Raw genomic sequence first — 15,393 nt, forward strand, 5'->3', positions numbered from 1 at the left:
TTAATAAGGTGATATCGCCCTCATTGCTTTCAAAAGAGGGCTTTCTTGTAATAATGGCGTAAAGAGGGCGTTTAGACTTCATGGAACCTCACAACTATTTTATAGCGGCAAAGACAAAAGGTAAAAAATGCTGCTTACTTTGGTTTTCCTTCACAATAGGCTTAGCTTTCTAGGCTTAAATTAGCTGAATAGCGGATGCTTCTTGTGTAACTGTGATATGGTTTTTGAAGATTTATTTCAGATGCTTCCAGTATACTGGACGCAACGCGAGTTAAGTTGATCAAGAATTTCGAAAGAGATTCTCCAGCAATATTCAGGCTCTGTGTAGTTTCACCTGAAATGATTCTAAACTTTGCGGATTTAATTTGACGTTGTTTACATCTCTCAAAGGAGTCGCTGAATTAGAAAATGACGCGCTTTTGTGACTGTGTAAGCGTTGAATCCTTTGGCGACTATAGGACTCAAAAAGGGTTTAAGAGAAAGAAGAATGTGTTTGAAATTATTCATTGTCATTATCCTTTTTATCCATTGTTTCGCTTTATTCTTCAAAAATCATTTATCATGTAATTACACTATTGTTTCGTCGAGTAGTTTCCCACAAAGAGCCTAACCTGCTGTAAACATGAAGCCAGACAATTAAGTTTGAGACGCTGTAATTTAATATGATTACACGGCTCTCCAATCTCTATATTTCTCAAGCATTTAACGCTCTTAAACTGTCAAGTTTGCACTCTTACGGGAAATGTTTCATGCCCAGCTTTCGCTAAATTTTTTTTTCTGAACAACGTCCATGGTCTTATGTTAAAAATGTGCAACAATTCTCTCCAATTCCCTTCAATTCTCGTTGTAAACCAAAAGTTCTGACATCCCGACATCAGGGGTATCGATATTACTCTATTTAATCTCCATTCCAAACTGAATAATATATTTATAACAATTTTTATACAAGTAAATTAGTTGTTTTCCTCAAAACTACGAATCATGTCGCTCATATATAGATACAAATCAAGTTTTGCTTGATACTTATCTCCATGTTTAAATATGGCAGCTTTTGCCTTTCGTAAATATACATTACTGTTCTTTGTCGCTAACAAATCTTGTTTACGTCGATAAGGTAACGAATAGTATTTTACATTGTTGAAACTTTATTAAAATTAACTTATTTTTCCTTGGTGTACTGCGCTCCGCCGACTCAGCAGATGTCTTCTTGTAGCGTATTACTGTTGGGAAATCTTTCCTTTTTGTATCTTTTTTGGTAAGATCGACAGCGGTCAACTGGCTGGAAAGCTGTTATGAAGTGTTCTCTTCATTCGTTGGAACGACTTTTGATGTGGATTAACAGTTCTCTACTGCTTGAGCAATCCACAGTCTTTGCAAGCACATTCCTTCACAATTTTAAGCTTCTTTATCACAAAGGAGGGATTTTGTCCGGGGCATTCCAGTCGCACTTTGATTGTCTCCTGTGAGGAGGGCGCGCAATATGCACAGGAAACAAATTTCTTTGGGATGAAAAACGAATTGCATTGTCCATAGCACAAGCTGTTGTTGATTTCTGCACTTTGGCAGCCGCGATGATGCACTCTGTCTTTGAAGGGATGTATCACGCACCATTCGCTTTTTAGATTCATCCTGCCTAATTTTACTTGGGGAACTCCACTGGATATAGGCATTTTGTTGCTGTTTGATATCACCGGCCTTCTGGTCGCTGGCCTTTTTCCAACTGAGTCTTCTGTGGCCCCGCTCCCGCTAAATTGGACGCTTATTTCCGGATTATTTCCGTTCTTCCCCTCCGTTGCTTTCTTGGGCCTAATTGGGAGAAGTTCCCATGGCTCCTTCTGCGTACTAGACGATGAACTCTGCAAAGGAAGACCACCTCTTGCTTGTTGTTTGGTTGCAGATTTTAAATTGAGGTCGCTTGGGGAAGATGGACGCGAAACTCTCAACTGCATGAGCTCCAACTGTTGACGTCTTCTTGCTGTTGATAGGTTGGTGTTCCTATGCAGTTTCGTGGACTTTAAGTTGAATAAGTTATTCTGAACAGCTGACAAGCTTTTCGTTGTATCAAGCGTCGGGGTCTCGTCGACTTTTCGTTGTGGGAGGACTTGGTTCCCGAGCAAGCTAATTGGATCTCTAGAGGGAAGTTCTCCTTTATCTTCTCTAGGAAGTGCGCTTGTTTTGCCGTTAAGGAGTTCCATAAACGGAACTGGAGATGAAAACAGCAACGACAGATCCGTCAAAATCAAGAGGGTAACCAAACAGAAATAATTGAAGTTGACAAGTCTTTTGACTACCATCTGATGAGGAAAAAAAATGAAGACGTCAATCACTTTTGAGGCTCAATCAAATTCATGTTATATTTAACTTGTATTGCTACTAGCGTTTCTACTAATAGAACGTTCGTGATTTCGCGTGATATTGCTGTACTTTCTACAATCACTTAAAATGCACAATTAGAATTTAAAGAATATATCTTTCGTTTTAATCCATGAGGAAACTCCATAACCAAAATAATCTGCCTACTCTGACATAGTCGTATATATTCGGAACAATGAAGGAAACTTTGTTTACAACAGTAAATAAAACTGACTTCGCTTTCAACATGCATAATCTTGGTCGGCCACACGCCTTTGCTACTGTAGCTATTAAAATGTTATTTGTTTATGGTTAGGTTTGGTTTGTTTGGTCCACGTTGAACACTCGTGGTTTACGAGAAGAGCGGAAGGAACAAAAACTTCTAGCAGTCAGTTATAATGCACAATTGTACTAAAAAAAGAAGGGCTCGCAGACTGCGTCAATTACCTTTCTGAATCAACTCTTAAACGATGACTTTTCTTCGTGACGTTTATCTGAAAGATAGAAAAGCGAGTTCTTAAAGATAATCATTTGAAGCAATCGTAAATTAAGCTGAAGTGTTAACCTGTCTGGTTGTAATGAAAACTTCGAATTTCTTTCGAAAGGGAAGAGTTAATAGTTGAAATCTTTCTCAGCTTACCCCGTCAGTAATACAATGACGATTCCTTTGCGGGAAGAAAACAAGCCTTGAAATTTCTGACACAAGTGTCGAAGTAGAGCACTTGTTTGAATATAAACTGTTCTCGCTCACCCGTGATATATATTGTCTCCACGTATGCCTCTGCCGACAAAAACCACTGTCCAAATTAGACAATTAAGTCACCTTTGCTTTGTTTATGAAACCTGTTTTAGTCAGCAGTCGGCTCCAAGCGAGAAGGCGTGATTTATTGAGCTGGAATATCGATTCGTTCCAGCAAAGCTTAAGACTGTTGGCGCCACCAACGCGGCAATGAATAGATTTTTTGGATTGTCAATTGTGTATTGAGCCACCTTCGGTAAATTGAAACGCAAAAAATCTTTGTCTCTCTTCAACAAGTTTTCGTTTACATAGTTCCACCCAGCTAACCATTCATATTCGAGTTTAAAACATGCCTTTGAAGTTCTTTTGACAATAACTTAACTTAATCTAACACAAGAAGAAAACCTGCAATTAACTCGAAATTAATGTTATGATATATTAGCTTCGATGTGGCGCCAGAAGACAAAACATTAGTCGCTCTAAAATGTGTTAGAGAAAAGCAAAGAGGTGGCGGAAATGGAGCCGTGAACTTACTTCTATGTACTGTTGATTTCAAACTGTTATTGCCTTTACTTAGTCTCTGTAATACCCGGCACTAATGAATGTAATTGCTAAAAAAAAAAAAACAAAAAAAAAAAGAAAACGGTGAAGTGTCAGGCGTTAAAACGGATTACAAACATACTAGAAATAATTTGTTTCCAGATTTCAGGTAAGGGCGCCGAAAGATAATACCGACAAATTTCATACTCTTGACTTAAAAAGGGCCGCAATCTTGAATTGAATACCAGCCCGTCTCTGACAGATTTGTAGCAAAATTTTTTATCATATTACTCTGAAATTGTTTAGTTTTTTTTCTATAAAAGAAGCCTTTCGAAATTATCGTAAAAGAAAATCTCTCAAGCGAATGTATCCGTCTCCGTAATGATCAGTCATCATGACTTGTGCAGAAACTGTAAATGAAATTTTTAAGCCGCACGGACAAAAAAAACACTTATTTTAAAATGAAAACGTTTTCATTGTTTGTTTCAGTAAATTGCATATAAAGTTCTCATTTCCTTTTTTCCCACGAACTTGACCTGGGACAATACAGTTATACGCAAACGTGTTGCTATTTTTTTAAATTTTTTTTTTGTGGTTGGAAATTACGCGTTTCGATCAATATGAGGTTAATTTATTCTTTCCCAAGGCAAAGGTTGTGAGCAAACCAGGATAAAATCAGGCAAGCATCCCCCTTCAGAGCTTATAGGGGTTATAGCTGAAGGCATCATTAAGTCAATACAGTAGTAGTAGTGATATGTATGCATGGAACAGAGACTTTACCCACGTTGTAACAATCCCCTATGTTACAAATTGCAAGACCTGGGTTTAAAACTTTGACGTAACAGACGATATTTTATTTGTTAGGAAGAGTATGGAAAAGAGTCATGGCTCATAAAAACCCTGGTATGAAGACAGACATTGTTGAGCTCAGTAATAGTAAGAATGCAAGAAAAAGGGCTACCATCAAATCATCCCCCACCGGACATTTTACATTTCGGACCGTATCGCACCTCGTCGGTTTACCCCACGGATATAATTATGCACTTCTATTTGAGAGAGTTTTTTCTATCATTCTTGGAGCGGTTATGTTGTTTTTGTTATGTTTGGTTATTATAAAATTTTCATGTTTCATTATCACGCCTTCAAACTGCTTGGCTAGCTACTGACGTAAGTTGTTTAAAGTATGACGTCTGTTTTCGAGCACTGTTTGAGGAAGTATGACAGCAATACTATTCCAGTGGTCCAAATACGCTTAAATATAGTTTTTGTGGGCGCATTAAGGTCACTAAATTACTTCTAGGTCTTCTTGTCATTGTACAAAGCTTGTGCTTTGGGCGCAGTCAGTTTTCATTGAAAACATATTCCGGTTGAGCGTTTTTTCGATGATTTGATGCCGCAGAAAGGGTTCAGATGTGACTCATCCATTCGTGAACTGAAGTATAGAGCATTCCATTGTAATAAATCAACAGCTGGAAATTACTATGGAATCTCTAGTACCGTATTGGCCTCCTTCACATCTAAGTAGTCGCACGCAGTCAACGCAACTTTATTTCTGGTATCTTTAGTAAGGCGTAAAGAATTTTGTCTTTGAGACCTCCAAGGTTCCCTCTTCGCAGAAGTGCTATTTAAAATCCACTTTAAAAACTTGGTTTCCTAATTCAATTTGACCTGATTTTCTTGAGAGCACAGAAGATGTTTTTATGCTGACAAAAATACAAAATCGATCAAAATATCAAGCTTATTTCGGGATCTTAAGTGAGGCGGAAAAAAAAGATTTCAGTTCTTAGTCCGCCTACAAAGTTCTTTCATAGATGTTTCTGTCTGAAGAAACGATCCTCCTAATTTCTGAAATAAGTTTTTTTTTCTCGAGAAACATGTTATTTGCTGGCAAAATCTAAAAGCTCTGGAAAATTTTGCGAAGAACGCACCAGAAATTGTGTTAGATAAAAGCGTGTAAGGTAACGATTCGTGCTTTAAAGAGTAATTTTGCCATCCTTCGCTCATTTCAAAACAGTGTAGGCTAACATGTAAATATTACAACACATATGAAAAACCTTGCGAAACTCATTTCTTTTAGAGTATAGGGCCGGGTTTGTTGAATGTTTAGAAGGATTGCCGATTGACTTTTGCAATCATACATTGTTTATATTGCCTGTAAAATTAATATAAGTTGTCAGTGTTGTTGCCAATTTTAACACAGACGCCCTTGCGTAATCTGGTATTCATTGACTTTCTCATAGTCACCCCGTGGATTAGATGCAAGCTAAAGCTTTCTACTCAATCTAAACAGAAGGATAATTTTGCCTTACGAAATTTTTCACCTCATGTACAATTAAAAAAAAAAAACTGGACCACAGGGTGTTCTGTTCCCCACGAACAACTTCAAAGTAATGTCTTGGGCTTTACGTAACTGCATGATATACCTTAGACGAATCTTTGCTCTCACTGAACTATGTCTGAAGTTTTCACCCACACGTTCGATTTATAGACTTACAATACTAGGTTCTGCGAATAGCTATCGTTATTTGTAAGTAGTGGGTGGTTTTGCTAAGTGCGAATGAAAGAATAAGTGAGATATTTATCACGACTGGCTTGACAAGGTAACCAAGGGATTTGTTCAGGTCTAAGACAGTTTAGCCAATGTTATAGTTTGTTGACTGGAGATTTAAAAATCAAACTAAGCTACCAAAATTCCAGCAGGAATATAGACACTCTTAAATACATCCATTTTAGAAAACTATTATCGATTCGGTATGGTTGTCATGAGTTACAGACGCTCCAACTACCTCAAAGCTCACGTACGATCGACGAGACAGAAGCGTCATGGTATAAGAGAGGGCGTGGGAGCTGAATGAATTCTCTCAAGTCAAGAACCACTTGAGAAACCCAAAACACTTGTGAGTGTCGTGAACGGAGACAGGAAGTCTAAGCTTGTTTTTAGGAATGGTACATTTGAGGGAGGTGGTTGTTGGGATGAAATAAGGAAAGGTGTGTTTTGGTGTAGTAAACATGGATAGGTGTCAAGCGAATGATCGCTTCGCTGGGCATTCCCTTCGAAAACAGGGTCTTAAATGAGTGTTTTACGAGCGAGAAAACAACCGGTTGAAGGCAATGGACAGTTTTAAAAGGCCTTAGTACATCTCAGTTCCCAAGTGAAGTTTTCAATACATCGCATACGAAACTCCCTAAGTCTCGAAAAATCGAAGGTCTACTGCTAATTTCGTGCATCCTGGGAAACGTTACCCGAAATTCGTCATGGTTTTCATTCACAATTCGTCTTAATCTTCTCCATCCCAAGTCATCCTTTGTCCTTCGTGGGTTATTATTGTCTCTTAATTGTTTTCATATCCTACCAAACTAATATTTTGAACTCACGTACAATCCTTGTTTTATAATCTTTTCCATCAATAGCCATCCTCGTTAGAATTCTCTTTCGGAGCCAAATTAGAAAACACAGAGACGCGTGAAGTTTCAGAATAGTACAGAAGTCTTTTTAAGTCTGTAGATGCTACAATCTCAGGGTTTTTCTTTAAATAGTAGAAGAGAGTTGTCGGAACTTCATAAGTAACTGAATTTAAAATGAATTTAAAATGAATTTTTAAAAGGTGTGTATTTCAATACGAGAAGGATAATGCCAAATAACTCACTTTGAAAGAAGTAAAATGAAAGTCTAGAAGATTACACGAAAAATTTACTGTGACTTTGCAAATGAACACACTTAAAAAAACGATAGCGACATAATTTTTTTTTTTTGGACATTGTACTTGCGTTAAAAGTATGCGGCGACTTGGCGACACGGCTACCATTCTTGGAATGCCTCTTTTCCGTGTCGAAAGCCCACGGTTAACAGAAAGGGCGGACTTCGCTGGGGCTCATTAGAAAAGCGTAGAACTCAATACTTTCTCGTTCATTAATGAAAAAAGGCGAAAAACTGCGAGAAAAAAAATTAAAAAGTAGGAAAAAACAGCCAGTAAATTTCTAATATCTATGTTGTGTTTTTAAAGCAGATTGAGGTATTAAACATATTTTTTTTATCATTATTTGTTTGTTTGTATTGGAAAAACGAAAACCAAGTCTTTCTTCAAAAATCTGTTATGACTACCTCGTTGCAGATAAACAGTTTAATTTTAGAAGGCCTTCTAACATCATTTGCGTAGCCTAAACAACGTTTGGCGTTATGCTTTCGGATAACCAATCGTCTTAACTTTCCTAAGTCTGTCTGGGAATTTAATATCAGTGTAAGCCGTTTAGAAAAATAAGTGCTATTAATAATTACGTTCAACACAGGGTGAGTGTATTTGTCTTAGTTCAACTGGTACCCCAGATCACGTAATTGTAGAGAATTTCAGCCCTTGTTTACTAGTCACAGAATTGTCTAAGATAAAACGATATCCGATTCCATTTTAACGCAACAACTTTTTTAAACGAAGGATAGAAGAACTTTTCGAAGCACAAACAAACCATGAAGGGGCATCGATGCGTGAAATCGTGAAAGCAATAACGGATTTAATTTGAGGCTAATTTGAAGGTCGGCTGTGTTTTGCAAAGTTTATCTCGGTTGTTTTTGAAGTGTCGTGTATAAGATACGGATCGAGTCCTTCTTGGTTTCCACACGGCCATAATTTTTCAAGTTAAGAAACACTTTTGAGAATGCAAAACAGTCTAAGAGAGATTGTGGTTGCTATTTTATTTGGCTAGGTTATGTGTGCAGACCATAATTCAAAAAGGCATATTTGAAAACACGTCATAAATATGAACCACTTAAATTCAGTTGAATTCTGTTTCTTTCATGTATTAATCGACCACTGTTTAAACCTCTCAAGAGACTGAGATCGTTTTCGAGGCCAGAAATTTGTATGATTCTTTTGCCTCAGTGTTTTTTCGATAAGCATCAGGAAAGCATTAGGAAACCCATGCATTACTCAGACGTCAAAGAGATCTGTTTGAAAAGAGAGAAAAACAAATGTATATTTTTCCTTTCATGTGACGATGTAACACGGAAAAGATTTTTTAAGTTGAACTGATTTTAAGTTATGTACGAAGGAACACATTTTGAAATGTAAAGGTGCAAGAGGTGCATGACCTAAATTCAGGAATTAAAAAGCGAGTCGTACACTGTTCGAACTGACTGATTTTAAATATGTTACGTGTAAAGGAACTTTTTAGTTCCCTGCATCAACTTATGAAGTAGCAATGGATAGAAGATGTAATCAGTGTTTGGCCTTTTGTATATATGGATGTTTATTCAAGCGGATGGCTTCACAAGGCGACTGCTTTTTCTTGCACCGTGGGTGGTCGATTATGAGAAAGTTGACCATCATACATTTTAAGTTGCCCCTCCCCACCCAGTGGTTATGGTGTTTGCTCTCGTTTACACGTGACTTGATTCACGTGACATACTCTTGCGTGTTGTTGGGTATCTGTTGTTTTCTTCAGTTCCTCAGATTGAAGTTTATTGTCTACTGAAAGTTTTCTTGTCGTTTCCTTTAGTTCCTAATAACGTTTATGGTCCTCTGAAAATTTTTGAGGGGCTTTATCTCGATATTCAAGACACAACTTTTACTGGGCAGGTAAACTGAGATTAAGCTCTAGCACAAACATCTATTTGCTCCGCTTGCAACATAAACGCCGCCTCTAAGTCTACGATGTTATCCATGCATAATGCCTTCATTTGTTTTTCTCTTAGATGAGAATTACAGACTATCGATCGTTTTGTTCCAAAGCATGTAATACGATTATATTAGGTGAGGCTTAATATAGGTCGGGTTCCGACGTTTCATCAGTGTAGGATGTCAATAAGAGAAGCCCAAGGCGCGCCATCTCGGTACAACAAGAGGTATTTGATATATGAAATCCGGCAGATAGGAAATTAAACTGCAAATACTTCTAAGTAGTAAAGAAAGGGGTTTCTCAATTTGTAATAAGTTCTTGATTAACTGAAAAAGCTACGTAAAGGGTTTGGTAAAAATAGCAGAAGTTAAAACCAGGGAAGGGTGGTGTAGAAAGATATTTTCAATAGACGTTGTTAGCTAGGTTCTCGATGAAATTCAAAAACTTTTCAAGCTTTGTTGGGAATGTATCCGTCGTCAGACTTTGAAACTGTTTTTCTTTCTTTTTTTTAGAATGTAAAAGCCGGTCAAGGTTTCGTTTTTCCACTAATTAAATATTGGGCAATTTGTCAGTATTAACTCAATTTTGTCGGTCGGCCTTTTCCTTTCAAAGGAATAACAAACTATTTTTGGACCAAAAGTTTACCCGTGGTTGGATTCAGTTGGTAAGAGCATAATACAGGTATTAAGGGTCATGAGGTGTAATCTCTGGCATGATAAAACTGAACTTTCATTTTTTTTTCGTCTTGTTTTTTTTTTTTAATTTTCACTTGCAATTAATGGTGGTTGCCAATAATACTTTTGATGAAAAATATTTTTTTCCTCTTTCTTACTATCATTCCTCTTCACTTCTTCAGGTGCTTTTTGGGTATTGCTAAGGTTTTTATTTATTGCCTTGGGGTCACTGATATGATTCACATAATTATAATCTTGTAGTTCCACCTTTGTAATCTACCTTTTTGAAAAACTTAGTTTGATCTAAAAATACAGAACATGAAACGTGTGGAGAGCAATGGAGGTCACTATTTTAGGTCAGTGAAAACCACTTCGAAAGCTTTTGCAATTGGCTTTAAGTGTTACATATCAGCTTAGTTTTAAGTCATTTTTCACTTTTAATTAGAAGCCAGGATCAGTTAGTAATACTTCATAAGTTAGTTAGCACCTGTTTGCTTGAGACATGAGTTCAACTCGACGCGTAAGAGTATTTATTCGTTATGACTAAACATGTCGAGTTCAAAAAACGGATCATTGTGGGGTGTTACGTTGGGATACACTTCACATAAACCGACGTGCGTGAGATGGGCCATTGAATTCTTAAAGCTTTCTCTCCTCGGAGTGTCCAAGCATGAATTTCCTCTTACAATATCCATATATTTCCAGAAGGAGAGGTGATAATTCTCAAATTTAAAAAATGAAATGTCTTTTAGAAATGTCTTGCCGACAATGTGGAGGATTGATGGAAGGGATGGAGTTGAAGAAAACCATCAGTGAAAATGAATTACCTAGACCATCTGAGGTATAACAAACATTACCCAACCATTTCGCCATTGTATACATATATAGTGAGGGCTTTTTTATTAGTAAGGGACTTTGTCACGGAAGATCGAGTCACTTCCAGTGTCAGAAAGAATTGCCCTCAAAGGAAGTTAACCCTCTTAATCCCAAGATCTTAATATCACTTTGCTGCATTGCCTATCACTTCAGTTTATAACTATGCATTTCTTGCAAATTAGCTCTAAGACTTTTATTTTAAATAAAAAAATATCGTCTAATTCATATTCTTTCTTCTTATCAATTTACTGCTTGAAAATGTTCCAATTAACAAGAAATGGATAGATTTCTTTTTCTCTTAATCCTGGGAATGATATATAACGAAAGAGAATGAAGATTGTAGAGGATGAAGACGATTTATGCGGATTGAACTAGATGAGGTTTTAGAATTTAGGCCAGAATACTCAAGATAGACAAACCATCTCATAACAAAAATCGAAATAAAACAAAAACAGACCAAAACTTTACAAGTGTACCTTCACAAAAACAGCAAACTTTGTGTTGACACAAACACCAGCAGTCTCTTCTACCAATAAACTTTTTTTCAGGTTGGTTTTTTCCCTCACCGCTTGTAGATCAGTAAACTACCAGCCTACTTCTAAGTTATCTCCGAAAGAAATCCACATGTGTGATTATGATAGAGAGAAGCATTATTTACACCTTTAGTTCGTATGGCATTTGTGGGCGAATTATGACGCAGCTCTCATGGGTTCCAACATCTTTCAGCGGTCTCAGAAGATCGACAAGTCTCCAGAAAATCCTATTCGATGTAATTAAGATGAAACTGTGTATACTGGCAAAAATTCAACAAAATGTTCGAAATTTTATTTGATAGAGGTCAGGTCATTGTGAATCCTCGAGGCATCTAGCTAAGGCACGCTTTTAGCAAAACCATTTTGGACTTTGCCATTTTGTCGAAAGGAAAATCATTAGAGTTGAGCCTTTTCTTACTTCAGAACTTAACGGCTGAAGAAGGTTTCAGGTGATACAATATCATATTTAATTTAATGTTAGGAATGATTCTGTAGACAAACCTAGTTTTCAATGAAAAAATAAGAAATTTCTCGATAATACCTCAAATCATACCGCCACGTAACTCTGAAATATCGTTTTGATTTTGCCTCTTACTAGTCATGATGCTATATTAAGTGTTCTGTAAACAACGTCTTTGTTAATGTGCAGATAACATATCATTTATTTACTAAACCCCCCTTGATTTTGGAGACCGTCTGTCTGACTTTACTCCGATATATGTGTATCAGGAAAGTCTATTTCGCTCAGTGGGTTATCCAAGGAAACCGAAATATTAACCTTTAGCCCGCAAATCATTTGTCAGATTATCATACAAAAATAGAAGCTAACATGTCAACTGATAAAATTAAAGATAATAAGGATAATGATGATCGTAAATGAAGGACGTACAGCGTTAGAGATCTCCCAACCGAGTGCACTATATAGGCAACTATCTTCCAATCGCTCTGACGAAGGGCTAACGCTCGAAACGTCAGCTTCTTTATCCTTTACGGTGGCTAATTTACGTTTTCAACCCAGTTGTTAACACTAAATTACCTGCTATCTTCCGTTTGTGTTTGTTTTCTTTGTAGCTGAGTTATCAGCTGAAGTAAAAAGGTTCCAGTTCCAAAGTAAACAGGAAATATTTCACTGCTCTCCTTAAAACATAGAGTCTTTTATCATTTCTATCATCAGGTGGTGCTGTTGTCATCCTTCGTCATTTTGAAAAAGGAAGGCAACGAGATTTCCATGACAGCCATGTAATTTCATGCATCGAGGCTGATACTAAAACGATAGATTACTGTGAACTAGAATGGCATAGTAAACCGGGAAAGAAGAATGGTTTGCCCACGCGAAGTAATATTCAATAAAACCCTCTTACTCAGACAGACTACCAAATCTCCTTTCTAGAATTTTCAAGGAATGGCGATGTTATGGTTCTTCTATCTTGTCAAATTCTTACTAACTAAATTGTCTTGAGATTATAATTTGCAATTCACTATAATCTTCTCCATTCTCGTTCCTCCTTGGTATACCATAACCTCTTTTGTTGTTTTCCATCTTATCGAAGTAATCTTTTGTATTCATTTACAATCCATGTCAGTCTTTTTTAACCTCAACTAACCTTTTTCCTTTTTGATATATCACTGCCTCTTTTGTGTTTTTCTGTCTCACCGAACTAATCTTTTGTAATCATTTCATTCCAATCAAGACAATCTTCTTCACCTTGAGAAATCCCTTTTTCTTCTTGCTCTACCATTTTCTATTTTGTGTTTTCTTTCTCACCGAACCGATATTTTGTAACTTCCTTTAAGTCTCAGCGTTAAAAAATTTATGAAAGTTATCGTGTTATACCTCGCAAGTAGGCAACGAATCGAAATTTCGCAATTTTGGTGAAAGCAACCCTTTCTAGAGATTTCCGTTAAAAATGGCCAATGTTATTCCCTATTAAATCATTTCCTGGGTCTGACAAAACACTCGATTACTCTTTCCTGCTATGCTATTAGCTTTTAAGGCTGTAGAATACTAAGACTATCAAAGAGAGATAAGCAGAGGGCTAAGATTTCTAAATTGGCAAATCCTTTACCTCAAGGACTTGTTTTATCTTAATTGTGTTGTGATTGGAAGGTCTGCCAACTCCTATCTTAATGAAGTGATATCTCTATCCTATATTGAATAAGAAGGAAACAGAGAATTATTCTATAATCTTATTTGGCCCGTGGCTAGATTGCCCCCATTGAAGACCTCGGATATGACATAAAGCTTGGCCTTGTTTTCTCATAATCTGGTATCTAGTTTTTTCCATCTGTTAGATGGAAAATTTCTAATTTCTAATTTCATTTGAAATTTCCTTGTAAACCTACAGGCACAGCTTTTTGTTATATCAAGGAAACACTCCGCTATGTTTATATTCTCCATTTTGTTTTTTATACAATACAGACAAGGAGAATTATAAAATAATTCAAATAGTACGCGCGCTCTGATTGGCCATAAAACCATTTTACATGAGCGTATGTAAACACGGTTTTCGTTCCTTTTTCATTAGTTATTTTATAAAAGAAACCATTGCTGCTTCGCGTCGTGGTTTCCTACGCTTATCTCGTGTTCTCCCAACCTCCCGCGTGTTTAGATCAGGCTATGTAAACACGGAAACCATTTTACATTTCTTCATTTGTTTACGAATCAAGACCTCTCGTTGGTGATCATTTCTTTTATTATCATGACCGTTATGTTTGATTCAGCAGCGATACTGTAAGGAGAAATCAGATGCTAATCACTCGAAGGGCGTTGGTCTTTTTTGTACTACCCATATTAACGAATCCCATAATTGCTTTTAATATACCATTTTGAAACAAGCTAATTCAACCCACGAAGTGTGATAAAACAGGTTTTGAACTAAAGGTCATCACTGCACAGTCAATGACGATGAATGCGAAGTTACACTGGAGTACGTGTTAGTGGGATCGGAACAGAAAATAAACGTTGAAGTGTCTGCACAGGCAAATGAACGGGCTTATCGCAAAGCTTCGGTGTAACTGGGTTGCCTTGTTATGAACAAAATTTAATCTTTATTTTTGGGCAAAATGAAGAAACGAAAAAACAACGGAAAACGACCTTTGGTAGGTTTCTACTTAAAGAACTCATTAACGTTTTTGGCATGGAAAATGTTAGACGCATTAAGAAAAGCTAACACGATTTGAACTTCGCTCAGTTGAGATGGCGATGTTCGACTCGACAAGCTAAAATATTCAATTAACAAATAATTGAATAAACACTAGATTGGTTAACCAAACTATCATATTCTTTAAGTACTATTGAGTAATTTCCTTCATGGATGGGTGAACGCGAAGAGAAAACGAAAGAATTCTTCAACTTACCCAGAAAGAGAGGTGATGACTCGCTTCGTAGCGTCCTTGTTTGCCTTTGGTGGTGAAATGGCTTAAGTAGCTTCTCTAGTGGGATTTTTCATCTCAAGAAGCTTTAATCGGCTGCTGTTCCGGCGCCGAGAGATCATCGTCACGAGACACTTGTCGCCTCGCTCAGTACGCTTATGGGAACCTAGCCCATTAACACGACAGCGCGATTTGTCATCCAACGCCCTTAGCATAAAAACAGCAGGCCCCACACCCATTGACACGGCAGCGCGATTGGTCAACCAATGCCTTTAGCATGAGAACAGCAATGATCAACTTAAATTTTTTGTCAAGCATGATGTTGAGAACGTCTTAAATTAATTGAAATTCAGCCTCCTGAATACCTTTTAGCCACTGGATAACATTTGGAAAGGTTTTTCCTTTGTGAGATTCATGCGTTCATGTTTGCGCAGTATGATCCAATTGTGCTAATCTAAGCTTACATACTACGCCTTAGTAATCCGTTAAGTAAATGATACTGTTTACTTCTCTTTTGCCTAAAATTGTAATTCTTGAATTTACCTCCAGCAGAGAAGGCAAAACACCTTTCACCATCATTTTTTTCCACTTTTTACTCAACGAAGCCGGGAGTTCAGCGTAACCGGATTTACGCTGTTTTCAGTCATATAATTCAAGGATTATTACGCTTTCCGTTAATGGCCCCGCTGGTTGTGCG

The 15,393-nt window shown here is 37.1% G+C and overlaps 1 protein-coding gene across 6 annotated transcripts; it reads right to left on the bottom strand.

Moving 5' to 3' along the window:
• Positions 1-524: 524 nt before the first annotated feature.
• On the bottom strand, positions 525-14,719 carry LOC131783371 (uncharacterized). 6 transcript variants are annotated; one of them, XM_066159881.1, is made up of 3 exons: positions 14,682-14,719; positions 2,800-2,846; positions 525-2,294 (listed from the first exon to the last, which is right to left on the bottom strand). In XM_066159881.1, exon 3 carries the CDS (start codon positions 2,292-2,294, stop codon positions 1,347-1,349), a length of 948 nt encoding a protein of 315 aa, XP_066015978.1. In that variant the 5' UTR covers positions 2,800-2,846; positions 14,682-14,719; the 3' UTR covers positions 525-1,346. The 6 variants fall into 6 exon arrangements, with proteins under 6 accessions (XP_066015978.1, XP_058956113.2, XP_058956121.2 ...); XM_059100130.2 differs by lacking the exon at positions 14,682-14,719 and adding an exon at positions 12,929-12,998; XM_059100138.2 differs by lacking the exon at positions 14,682-14,719 and adding an exon at positions 11,268-11,392.
• Positions 14,720-15,393: the final 674 nt, after the last annotated feature.

The sequence above is a fragment of the Pocillopora verrucosa genome, chromosome 12 (genome assembly GCF_036669915.1).
Source record: "Pocillopora verrucosa isolate sample1 chromosome 12, ASM3666991v2, whole genome shotgun sequence".
In the NCBI taxonomy this organism is placed as follows: Eukaryota; Metazoa; Cnidaria; class Anthozoa; order Scleractinia; family Pocilloporidae; genus Pocillopora; species Pocillopora verrucosa.

What these genes read in the sequence shown, in the direction of transcription:
- LOC131783371 (XM_066159881.1), bottom strand. Translation starts at nt 2,294, where the DNA reads ATGGTAGTCAAAAGACTTGTCAACTTCAATTATTTCTGTTTGGTTACC.